The sequence below is a fragment of the Pollicipes pollicipes genome, unplaced genomic scaffold (assembly GCF_011947565.3).
Source record: "Pollicipes pollicipes isolate AB1234 unplaced genomic scaffold, Ppol_2.1 Scaffold_6686;HRSCAF=7923_pilon_pilon_pilon, whole genome shotgun sequence".
NCBI lineage: Eukaryota > Metazoa > Arthropoda > Thecostraca > Pollicipedomorpha > Pollicipedidae > Pollicipes > Pollicipes pollicipes.
In genome coordinates, this window is record NW_023596921.1 from 6,255,326 (window position 1) to 6,267,567 (window position 12,242).

Below are 12,242 nucleotides of genomic sequence, written 5' to 3' on the forward strand. Positions count from 1 at the left end.
GCACACAGCTGGCAGAGAGGCACTCATGCCACTTCCGAGTGTGTGGTGACATGACGTCCGACGTAGACATAACAGAGCCGTCTGGGGCAGAGTAAAATGGGGCACCTTAACCGCTGTCCAGAACACAGCGCCAGACCGCGACCAATGAACATTCAGTTCTTCACTCTGGCCGACAAGCAACGCGTGCCAAGTAGCGCTACTGTCCAAACGCACATCGCACGCCTGGCCGCCACGCATCGTTTACAAGCATCACTACCCGCTGACATCGCTCACGTCCTATCTCAGCTGATATCGCAAGCTTCGCATGGTTCAACACCCGAATACGGCCCGCGCCAGCACGCGACAGCAGCCTGCCCCGCAGCCGGGCCGCGGCCTCCCGCGCCAGCGCTCACTCACGCTTAGATGTGAGCTGGAAGCCAGTGTAGCAGTCGTCGCCGCAGGCGCGCGCCGGCTCGAAGCGCAGCTCACCCAGGCTGGTCTTCTTCTCGGGCTCGAGCACGACGGGCGCGCGCGTCGAGACCGGGCGGAAGACGAGGCGCCGGTCGGGCGGCTCGGCGCGCACGCTCGACACCGTCATGGCGTGCCCGAACGCCGAATACACCGACAGCGGCACCGACGACGTCTTGCCCTGCGCCGGCGGCCACGCGTGAGGCGGTTACGGCACGGTCGGACGACACGAGGCAGAGCTGCCCGCCGTGCACGCCGCGCGACGATCAGGCACGCTTTGGCTGTGCCAGTCCGACGGTCAAGCGCTGGGACAAATTACTCAAACAAGTGATACAGACAGCCTAAAGCCGCTTGAAACAGACTGCAGTGGGTGACGTGGGCGCTCGCATACCAGGAATCCCGTGCTCAAATACTTGCTGATACAACAACCATATAAGGGTGGGATTTCTGAGATCATCTTGCACATCCCTTAAACGGACACATGTATACAGACGTCAGCACAGAATCATCTTTGCACTAAAAAGCACTGGGGATGACTTCGTTAACAACGCATGTTTCGAAATCAGATAAGCCACTACGGCAGGCCCAAAATTACCGAACGCGCACTGTGTTTTTGGCTATAACGTTTGAGACTAAACCACTGCAATCACTGAACGCACCGCGCGCTCCCTTTCCACAGGGCAAATGTGACAGCTTCAGCTCTGCAGCACGAACGGCGAACGTTTGGAAACACAAATGTGTGAAATACCAATGGACGGTACGGCACAGCCTCCATGCATCGAGCTTCGGTCCGTGTCTATCCGTAAGAACCACTATCCATTTGACCGCCGTCAGTTCGCAGCTGCTAGAGCCGCCGCGCGTCACTCCGTCGTTTGTTTATCCGCAACAGGAAACGCAAATCAACAGTGCACAGTCGGCAGCCCCATAAACCGAGCCCAGCGTGACCCCACCCTCACCAGCGCGCCCTGCCGCCGGCGGCGCTCACTCACCGGGAACGTCTTCTCGAAGCTGATGACGGCCGGCGCCGTCGACAGGCTGCCGAGCGCGATGCGCAGTCGGAACGTCAGCGTCGGCCTCTCGTACTCGGTGTGCACGAACGCCGTGGCCACGAACAGGCCCTCGCGCTCCGGCGACACGATGCCCACCCGAATCACGGCATAGTGGTTCGGCCGCAGCAGCAGCTGCCGGGGGGGGGGGGGGGAGGGCGTCAGGAACACGGCCGGGGGAGAGGTCACTGCGACGAGAGAGGTGGGGCAGCGCGCTGGCGGCGTACGGCGCGAGTAACACAGGCAAGGCAGACACGGCACGACCAGACCGGGGCACCAGTGCACGTGGTTAGCGATGGCACCACCCAAGCGCAGTGCTGCAGGGGGACGGGACAGTGCCAAATGGTGTCAGCCTATCCGACAGGGGCGGGATGGATCGGGGGGGGGGGGGGGGGGCACACCTGGTCCACGAAGCTGGCAGGCAACTTCTACACAATTTGTTTGCAATATGCGGGATTAAAAACAACAAACCCCGACGCGCACGACGTTCGCATGAATATGCCAACGGTGCCAGGCCGTCAATTCATAATCAGACAATGACGCAGCGGCTGCCGTTCGTAGGCCTACAACATACACACACGCACGCACGCACGCACGCACGCACGCACGCACGCACGCACGCACGCACGCACACACACACACACACCACACACACACACACACACACACACACACACACACACACACACACACACACACACACACACACACACACACAAAACGGAACCGCCTTGTGCCAGTGGGGTGGCTAACATGGACGGACATTCCAGACACCCATATCTTTACACCTACAGACTACCTAAAACGCAGGCCTGATGCCCCAAGCGCACACCACGCACACCTGAGTCGACATCCCGCACCCGTGCCCCGGCGGGCGGTGTCACCTGTTTGTCCCGGTAGGGGCCGCCGTGGCGCTGCAGTATCTCGGCCACGCCGCCGCGGCCGGTGCCCACCAGCTCGACGACGCTCCGGCTCAGGTTGCTGCCCCAGCCCTGCAGCTCGATGCCGATCGGGTTGTCGTTGAGCAGGTAGTAGTACATGTCGCGTGTCTCTCCCACGCCCAGCGTGCCGAAGTCCAGCACGCCGCTCGGCTCGGCGCCGCCGCCCGGTGGCACCACGTACTGCAGCAGGCCAGCGGCGCCGTCAGCGGGGCGGGGCATGGGGGGGGGGGGGGGCAGTGCTGAGGCACGACCCGCGGTACAGGACACACGCTGACATTCTCCACGGCATCGCAGCGGGCAGCTCCCGCCAGCAGTGTCCTGGAATTGCCGACTTTGGGTGTAAAGCAATATCTCATGCGGAGGAATGCGGACAGCAGTCGGCACCTAGGTTAGCCTATCTCTTGTTCAGTTGTTCAGAGTTCAATTCAGTTCAGTTCTTTGCTCACTGGATGACGCGGGTCGAGTGTAGTAAATCTCTGCTGGAATTGTTTGTGAGCCTTGTGATAAATGTAATTGAAATTGATAATGCCTATTAAGGAGGAGATAAGGTCATGCTACGCTTGTAACTTATGCTAGTTTGTCGCTACTGCAAGAACTGCAATCCGATGTTAAACAGTTGGCATACCTGGCACCATCACTGACGACATGGCTAATTCTGGGTAACAGAAATGAGATTACCTAAGCGCGCTTATCTACCTGCCCGAGCTCTTCTCTCTCCCCCCCCCCTCTCTCTCTCTCTCTCTCTCTCTCTCTCCCTCTCTCTCTCTCTCTCTCTCTCTCTCTCTCTCTCTCTCTCTCTCTCTCTCTCTCTCTCTCTCTCTCTCTCTCTCTCTCCTCGTCTCGTCTCTCGTTCTCGTTCTCGTTCTCTTTCGTCTGTTCTCGTTCTCGTCTCGTTCTCGTCTCGTTCTCGGTTCTCGTTCTCGTATCGTTCGGTTCTCGTTCTCGTTCTCGTTCTGCGTTCCTCGTTCTCGTTCTCGTTCTCGTCTCGTATCGTTTCGTTCCTCGATTCTCGTTGTCTCGTTTTCCTCGTTCTCGGTGTCTCGTTCTCCTCGTCTCGTTGTTCTCGTTCTCCTCGTTTCTTCGTTGTTCTCGTCTCCTCGTTTCTCCTTGTTTCTCGTGTCTCGTTCTCCGTCGTTCTACGTTTCTCAGTTCTCGTTGTTCTCGTTCTCCGTTCTCGTTGTTCTCGTTCTCCGTTCTCGTTGTTCTCGTTCTCCGTTCTCGTTCTCGTTCTCGTTGTTCTCGTTCTCGTTCTCGTTCTCGTTCTCGCTCAGCGCGCGCGGTGCAACTACGGTAGCCGGCTCCACGCTCCTCTCGCCATCGCCATCAGCGCCGCTGCTCACCGTTCGCAGTTTGCCCGTGTAGCAGGTGACGGGCAGGCGCAGCTCCGTGACGTTTGTGTGCAGCACCACGTGAGCGCTCAGCTTGAGCTCCGGCTCGGGCGCCGCCAGCTCCAGCGTGAACAGCTCCGCCGATTTGTTGCGCGCCAGGATGGTCGGGCCCGGCCACGTCACCTGGCGGCGGCGGTGGCAGGTGGTCAGCGCCCAGGCAGCGGAGCGCCGACCCGGCACAGGGTCTCTGGGACGGTCACACACCCCGCGAACATCCCACGGCAAACCACGCCGGCGGAGCGGCCAGCCCGGTGACCCCGGACAGCGCCGGGCGGCCGCGGGGAAGAGCTCCGCAGCCGCGGCATTGGTGCTGCTCATGCCACGGAACAGTGGGAGCAAGTGTATCGGCGGATCGGCGGCAACTGGCGTAAACGGCCGGTCCCTATAACCGTGGCGACAGTTGCCCTCCCCCACACGGAGTCCGGCCTAGGTCAAGTCACGTTTGGAACCTGCAGACAGACGCTGCCACGATCGGTATGCAAAACACGACACAAACGCGCGTTAGGCAATGTTGGGTTATGTTCCCAATGGCAGAGCCGAGCCGGGAAAGTGGAGCGTAAATATGTCACTCAACCCGTTTAAGGACTGCAACTGAGCCCGTGGATTTCCACAATCAACGGTATCTGTTCAATTCTGCACCGAAGCTGGGGGATTACGCCGTGCTGATAAGTCTTGCAACTCTCTCATTCCGAAACGAAAAATCCTGACGTGCCCCATAATCTGGTCAATCTGACCCATAATCTGGCAGTGTCCTTCACAACACGGAAGGCAAGGCCAGCGCCATTTCGTCACACACCCCACCCGTGCTGCCACCTGGTGGGGGTCGAGAGGCCGGCAGTCAGCGCAGCGGGCTCCCCGACAGACGGACGGCAATGTTCGCGGATCTCCGGTACGGCGCGGACGAAACGATACAACGAGTAGGGCACTGGTCTCCGGCACGGCGCGGACGAAAGGATGCAACGAGCAAGACAAACAATAGATCAGATATCACGGATCTCAATTACCATGGTTCGCTGAGGAAAGAACCCTAAAACATAGAACAACGGCACAACGAACAACAGAGGGCGGGTTTAACGCCAGTCCAACACGACTTGGCGGCGGCGGCCCACCTTAAAATAGGCGCCGGCTGCCGTCGTGAGCGACACGTTGTAGACGGCCAGCGGCACGGCGAAGCCGTTGGTGACGACGACGGGCCGCGCCTCGGGCGCCGGCCCCGGCGTCGCGTGGAACTGCAGCTGCGCCTCGTCCCACTCCAGCGCGCCCGACACGATGTCGGCCACGTACGACATCTGGCGATGGCGGCCGATGCCGGTCAGGTCAGGTCAGGCCGGGCGGGGTGGCCAACGGGGCGTCGCGCGGCACACGAAACGACGTCGTCAGACAGAAGGCGCTGCTAAACGACCGCGGAGGGCGAGTCGCCCAAACGTAGCCCGGTGTGTTGGCGAGCGTCCTCCATCGAAAGCCCCTGTGTGGTGGGCGACGCACGCACACACGCTGCCGACACAACGCGAAGGGCATCCCACCCGCACGAAAGTCTGAGTGTCCATGTATGCACCTCCTGTCAAACTACTCGTTAGGTGTAACGTGCGGGCGTTCTCCGGCTTCGGTGGCAACGTGTTGTCTGCGCCGCAGTATCAGCGCAGCCCACGGGTGTGACGCGTGAACAGCACCACTGACGTGACGTCAGGAGCTCATGGGGCTGACGCCGCGGTATCAGCGCAGCCCGCGGGTGACGCGTGAACAGCACCACTGACGTGACGTCAGGAGCTGATGGGGCTGAGCTGATGGGGTTGACGCCGCGGTATCAGCGCACCCCGCAGGTGTGACGCGTGAACAGCACCACTGACGTGACGTCAGGAGCTGATGGGGCTGAGCTGATGGGGCTGACGCCGCGGTATCAGCGCAGCCCGCGGGTGTGACGCGTGAACAGCACCACTGACGCGACGTTAGGAGCTGATGGGGCTGAGCTGATGGGGCTGAGCTGATGGGGCTGACGCCGCGGTATCAGCGCACCCCGCGGGTGTGACGCGTGAACAGCACCACTGACGTGGCATCAGGAGCTCATGCCGCGGTATCAGCGAAACCCGCGGGTGTGTCGCATGAACAGCACCACTGACGCGACGTCAGGAGCTGATGGGGCTGAGCTGATGGCGCTGACGCCGCGGTATTCGCGCGCCGTCTCGGCTGACGTCCAGACCGGCGTCAGACATAGCTCGCCGTCACACGACAGAGCGCGACGCTACCCACGCCAGTCGCCGTGGATTCAACACCAGCCAGCATGGCGTGTATAAAACGATGACTTTAAGCATCACAGGGTGGCAATGCTAGCCTTTGAAGTGAATCACCCACAACACCCAACTTCAACGGCCATCGCTGTGGGGAAAATGACGGTGCAATATGAAGCTACAATTTTGATCGAGGGAAAACCACTTGGCAAGATTGGCGGCATTCGAGACCCAAATCACCATGTCACGACAGGGACACCCTGCCGCCGTCTCCCACCTGCAGCTTGTGTTGATTGCTCTTAGATTTGATGAATATCTTGCCGCTGAGCTGTTTCTCTGACCGCACACGATCCGCTGCGACAGGGAGCGACGCGTTAGGCGAGCGTCAACACATGGGGACGCTGGCTGACCAGGGCACGGCGCTGCGACTGCCCGGGGAGGGGGGGGGGGAGAGGAGCAGACGTCTGCCGTGACGTGCCCCCGGCTGGTGCGGCGTCCGTCGACTGAGCCGTCGACTGATGCGGCGAACTGATACCGACGGCCGATTAATGTCTGCAGCACCGCCGGGCCCACAAGACACGTGGCGGGCAACACCAGCGGACCCACAGGACCCTAGATGGGTACTAACAGCGGGCCCACGAGAAAATCGATGGGCAGCACCAGCGGGCCCATGGACCCTAGATGGGTAACACCACCAGGCTTTTGGAACCCTGGATGGGTAACAACAGCTGGCCGACGAGACACTCGGTGGGTAGCACCAGCGGGCCAATGGAACCCGGCCTGCACGTGGTCCGACACGAGCCGCCTTCGCTGGCCGGTTCCCCTTAAACAGCGGGCGAGCGGAATCTGATCCGGGCCCGGCCGGCCGCCTTGTATGGGCAGCGGCAGCTGGAGGTCAGCGGCAACGCTGCGGATGGGGCGGAGAGAGTACGGATCGCGGGCGACGCGACGCTTAGCCGACGGTCCTGGCCGCCGCCGCCGCCGCCGCCGAGCGTAAACAGTCGAAGGCTGTGATGCTGACACTGCTCGTACCCAGCGCTCAAATCACTCCTCTAGTGACATAACACCACGCTAGTCACTCGCACAAAGCCCATATATCAGCAACTGGAGAGCACGCCTCAGACGGTTACAAACGGTCGCACGCTTTCAGCGCCGAGTTGCGCCGACGCAGACCGCGGCGCGCCGTTCGGCTGGGCCCGGCCGGCAACGCCCACTCACGGTAGAAGGAGATCTTGGCCACGTTGGTGGCGCGCCCGGTGTTCGGTGGTATTTTCACCGGCTCGAACTCGATCTCGACCGCATCATTCGCTGGACTCGCCACCACGTGCTGAAACAGAGCGAACGCCGAGACCGTCAGCGTCGTCGGGCAGGCTGGCCGTCAACAGACCAAGCACGCGCCCGCGCCCGCGGCGACGTACGTGCCGCCGTCAGTACAAAACACCGCATCTCGATGTGACAGCTGGGTCGACTTCTTACTTAAGTCCGCCGTTCATTTTCGCCACGCACTGGAGGCAGAAGAGGCTGGACGGCCACAAAGACGTCCCGAGTCAAAACGGTTTCATCCGCGCTGGCTGGTACGGCGAGGAATGAAGTCGGCGGGCCCATCGGGCCGTGCCGACGACAGCTTGATGGCCCGAACCCGAGACGGATCGGCCGTGACCGCCGCGCCGCGGGCCGTTACCGCGGCTCACGTGATCCGCGGCCGCCATGCCACAGCGCGCTCGGCTCGGGTGCTGCGCCGGTCCGCGTCGGCAGACGAGCCTCATCAACAGACCGCGCTACGGCGGCCCGGACCGTCGCCAGCCCACCCGCCCGACAGCAGTGCTGTGTCAACAGAGTCCAAAAACTGAGAGCCAAAACTCGTCCGTAGTGGTTTACCAAGGACAATTTTGAATTGTGACACACCGCCCGGGACTTATGCGACATCAGTCGGCACACAGACCTAAGCCAGCACACAGACCTATGCCGCTACACAGAACTGAGCCTGGACACAAACCTCAGCTGCCACACAGCCCTCGGCTGGCACACAGACCCAATTCGACACAGACCTCAGCCGGTACACAGACCCCGTGCGCGGCCGCTTTTCGGTTGGCGGCGCCATCAGCCTGCCGCAGCGCACATCGGCGCAGCAGACTGCGCCTTGGACGGTCACACGCTTCAGACGGAGAGGCTACGGCAACGCGCGTGGACGCTCCACGTGGATCGCGCATTCTCGCCGGGCCGCAGCTGAGGCGCCGACCCGACGCCACGTGGCCGAGCGGCGCCCGAGCGGCGCCCGGCCGACCCCCGGCCGACCATCGGCACTGGGACCTTTCACCGGGCGGGCGAGAGACGCGGCCTCGCCGTCCGTTTATGACGCCTGCCGCGGCGGCCCAGACGGGCTGACGCACGTGCTCAGACGGGGGCCTGCCTCGGTTACTGGCCGACGACGGCGGGTGCGCGGGCCGTGAGGCATCGGGGCCGGGCCGAGGCGTCGCCCGCCGTGCGCGTAACGCCAAGGACACCGGGCGGCCGTGCGGGCGGCGCTCGGCACCGCGGCGCTGGTGCCGACGCCGGCATGTAAACAAACACGGAGCCTGACGGCGCAGCATGCGCGGTGATGGCAGACGAGGCCGAGACAGCAGCTGCGCGATCGCTGGCCGACGATCGACGCGTGGCCTTCGGCAATCTGCCCGCGGTGCTGTCGGGCTCGCAAGTCCCCGAGAATGGGCAGTTAGGGGGAAGCCGGTGACACGTGCGATGGCGCTATGCGTGGGCTTGAGGGAGGCTGAAAATGGGGACGTCCGCATTCTGAAACACAGGCGAGCTTTTCAAAATCATGATGGGAGCTCTCAGATTTGGCACTAATGCAAAAACAGCCATGAGCCCTTCGTTCACGTTCAGTGGTAGCAGGAGGGGAGTGGATGAGCAGTGCAGAAAGTGCCACGCGCGTGAAAAACGACTTGCATGAAGCGAGGACCTCTGACTAGCCTTGCAGGCATCGAGACTCGATTCCTGCTATATCCCCGCGAATGCCAGGATGCATCGCCTATCTCGTGTCTGGGGCGACCGACCGACGCTGATGGGATCGGCGTCCATAATTCGACCAGGTCTGTCGGTGCAATGTGCGGAATGCCGAATACAGTGTGTGCTGACAAAATGACGTGGCATCCGGCTTTTGCGCAGGTAAGTACCTGATACTTGGGCAGCAAAGGCGTCCGACTGTGCCTCATGGGGACTGAAGCGCGCAAAACCCCTTATCAGAACAGCTGTGGCATTCTGGAAATGGCCTCCATAAATCAAGGCTGGGGAGCATCGCCAATGAAGTCTACTGGAATGCCTGCCCACGTACGGTCATAAGTGATGGCCACTTTTACAGAGACAGTTCTGGCCCGAGACCGGTTGGTCGCGGCTGAGCGAGCCCGCCCCTGCTGCAGACAGCTCGCCTCTCGAATCGCTCGGTTCGCCCTGCCTACGGCGAAAACAGCCCCATATCGGGACAGCGCCGGGCAACCACCAACCGACACAAACGGCGCGGCGTCGTCCTCCGATCGACCGGTGACGACCCGTGCGGCCACGTGGGGGCCGTCCCCGAGCGCCGGCCTCCGCTGCCCGCACGGCCGCCGCACCACCGGCTGAGTCACGTGATCGATCCTCGGTCGGCGGCGCTCACCGGCCGCTGGATACCGCGGTACCGACGGCGTCTGTTGCGGGACAGCCAATCACAGGCGGCGGCCAGCAAATGACGTCATCACCAGACGAACGGGACGGCAGCTCGCCTGTTTACTTTAGTCAGCCAGAGCGGTGGCGGTTTTCGGAACGCGATTGGCCGGCGAAAAAGTCCGAACTCATAAACCACTGTGCATACTGGGAATCGCACGAGAGTGCGGGGGGGAGGGCTCAAAACGCGACCCACTTGACGCAAGATTTCGCGAGGGAAAAAACGATGCTCACATACACGCCGAAGTTTCCTCGGGGGCAGGGAGAGGGCAGCCAACCGTGCACATATACAACCCTGCGGTAGATAGCTGTCATCCTTGATGAGAGGACCGTCGCTTACCCGAGCTCCACACCGTGTTGCTGACATACCAACGGCCAGCGATTCGCCGAAACCGCGCGGAAAATTCCCCTACGTCACGTCGTGTCAGCTGGGCCATGCTGAAAACAGCACGCTCACGTGCACGTTGTTGGATGCACGTGTGGGATGCCTGTATGGGCGCGCGGGAGGTCAGCACCCGGCGCGCGGCCTGGTGGCGACACCGACGGCCCCAGTCTAAATCCTACCTGGATTATCCCGTCCATATCCCGCCGAGCACAGTGCTCCCAGCTGTGCTGCTGAGCACGCCTGCACAAAGTAGCCCGGCGCTGCCACGACCGAGCCCAGATCCGCCCCTTTGGAGACCCAGACAGGACAGCACGTGCCGTGGACGCGCCCTCGCCCGGCCATGAGAGCGGACCGCGCCACACACTCACGCCACGCGGCGTCAGCTCGGAAGGCCGGTTAACTGCAGGCCTATGTTCAGGAAAACCGTTCTCAGAGCGTTGGTGTTCCGAGAGTTTTAGGCCTGCGTTCCGGCCTGTTTTTAGAATGTTTTCTTTCGAAAGGCGTATGTCTGGCATGTCTATTTCCACAAAACTTATTTTCAAAAGGCCGATCTTCGGAAGGCCTATTTTTAGGAAGGCCCCTTTCAGAGCCAATTTGGACGGGCCTGTTACATTCCGTAGACCTACGTTCACCAGACCTATGATCAGACCACTAAGAACGTCTACGTTCAGAAGGCCTTCATTACGAAGCCCCACACATGGCTTCTGGGAGTAACCCTTAGAACACATGCTGAGCAGGCCTTCTCGACACCGGTCTTCGGAAAGAAGTCCTTCTGAACATGCGTCTCTTGCACGTACGCCCTTAGGCGAAGGCCTTCTGAAAATAGACCCTGTGAGCGCAGTTGTTCTAGAAATAGACTTACTGGGTGTCGTCCTCTAAAAATCCATCTTCCGATACGTGACCAGTGATGCGGAGCAGTCATCGATGGCGACACGCGCACCGACGGACGGGCCACCCCCGGTGATGCAACCACTGCCCGCTGGCGGCGTCACAAAGCGCCTGATCTCTGCAGACGCGGCAGGTCAGCAGGCCCCGCGTCCCGCCCAGCGGCGGCCACCCGGGGTCCCCGTCACGGGCGGCTCGGGCCTGAGCGGCGCAGCGGCGGGAGGAGCGTTCGTCCGTCCGCCCAGCGGCGGCCACCCGGGGTCCCCGTCACGGGCGGCTCGGGCCTGAGCGGCACAGCGGCGGGAGGAGCGTTCGTCCGTCCGCCCAGCGGCGGCCACCCGGGGTCCCCGTCACGGGCGGCTCGGGCCTGAGCGGCGCAGCGGCGGGAGGAGCGTTCGTCCGTCCGCCCAGCGGCGGCCATCCGGGGTCCCCGTCACGAGCGGCTCGGACCTGAGCGGCGCAGGGGCGGGAGGAGCGTTCGTCCGTCCGCCCCGCGGTGGCCACTCGTCCCCGTCACGAGCGGCTCGGGCCTGACCAGCGCAGCCGCGGGTAGACCGCCGCAGGATGGGCTGCATCCCGCCGTCCGCTGCCGGCGGCCGCGCCGCGCTCGCGGGGGCGGGCACCAGCACTCGGGCACGGCTCGTGCACGTCCGCTGGAAGAGCCCGTTAGCCGGCGGAATCGCAGCTGTTTCGCATGCAGCGCCCGGCCGGCCAAGGCTGACGGTGAATTGAGCAGGCCGCCTCGACGACGATGGGCGAATGCGGCGCGAGCGCGGCGTGAAAACGCCGCGAGGCCGCCCATCAATTCAACACTTCGGAGAACGCAACAAATAACGACGCGGTATATTACGGAAAGCAGCGGCAATGGCTGTTACGAGCCTCGACTGCGGCGCGCCCCGCCGAGAGCTCAGCCCAACTAGGTGCTCTCAGACGCGAATCGCATCCGATTGGGCCATCGCTGCGCCGTCTTAGTGCCGGCCTACCCGAACGTCAACTGGGCGGCCGGGTCGGGTGCCGCCAACACACCCAGACGAAACGGGCAAACTTCGCCGGATCGATTCAGCGCATCAATGCCCGCCTGTCGGCGAAACGGGCTTATCGCCCGGAAAGCCCCGACGGGCAACGGCGGCGAAGTCCGGCACGCCGACCGCACTAACTTTCTGCATTAGGTTCAGTGCAGCAACAACGCCTGAGAGCATCAGGTGGCGTGACTGCGACTGGCTGTG

At 62.4% G+C, this 12,242-nt stretch overlaps 1 protein-coding gene across 1 annotated transcript in view; it reads right to left on the minus strand.

The window, feature by feature from the left end:
* Tmem131 (Transmembrane protein 131) overlaps positions 1-12,242 on the minus strand; it is a 67,293-nt gene that overhangs the window by 2,138 nt on the left and 52,913 nt on the right. Inside the window, exons 9-15 of the mRNA XM_037230794.1 lie at positions 7,266-7,374; positions 6,325-6,401; positions 4,932-5,111; positions 3,775-3,945; positions 2,378-2,614; positions 1,437-1,628; positions 397-628 (exon numbers count right to left, since the gene is read on the minus strand). Coding sequence (XP_037086689.1) covers positions 397-628; positions 1,437-1,628; positions 2,378-2,614; positions 3,775-3,945; positions 4,932-5,111; positions 6,325-6,401; positions 7,266-7,374 — 1,198 coding nt within the window. The remainder of the gene's footprint in view (positions 1-396; positions 629-1,436; positions 1,629-2,377; positions 2,615-3,774; positions 3,946-4,931; positions 5,112-6,324; positions 6,402-7,265; positions 7,375-12,242) is intronic.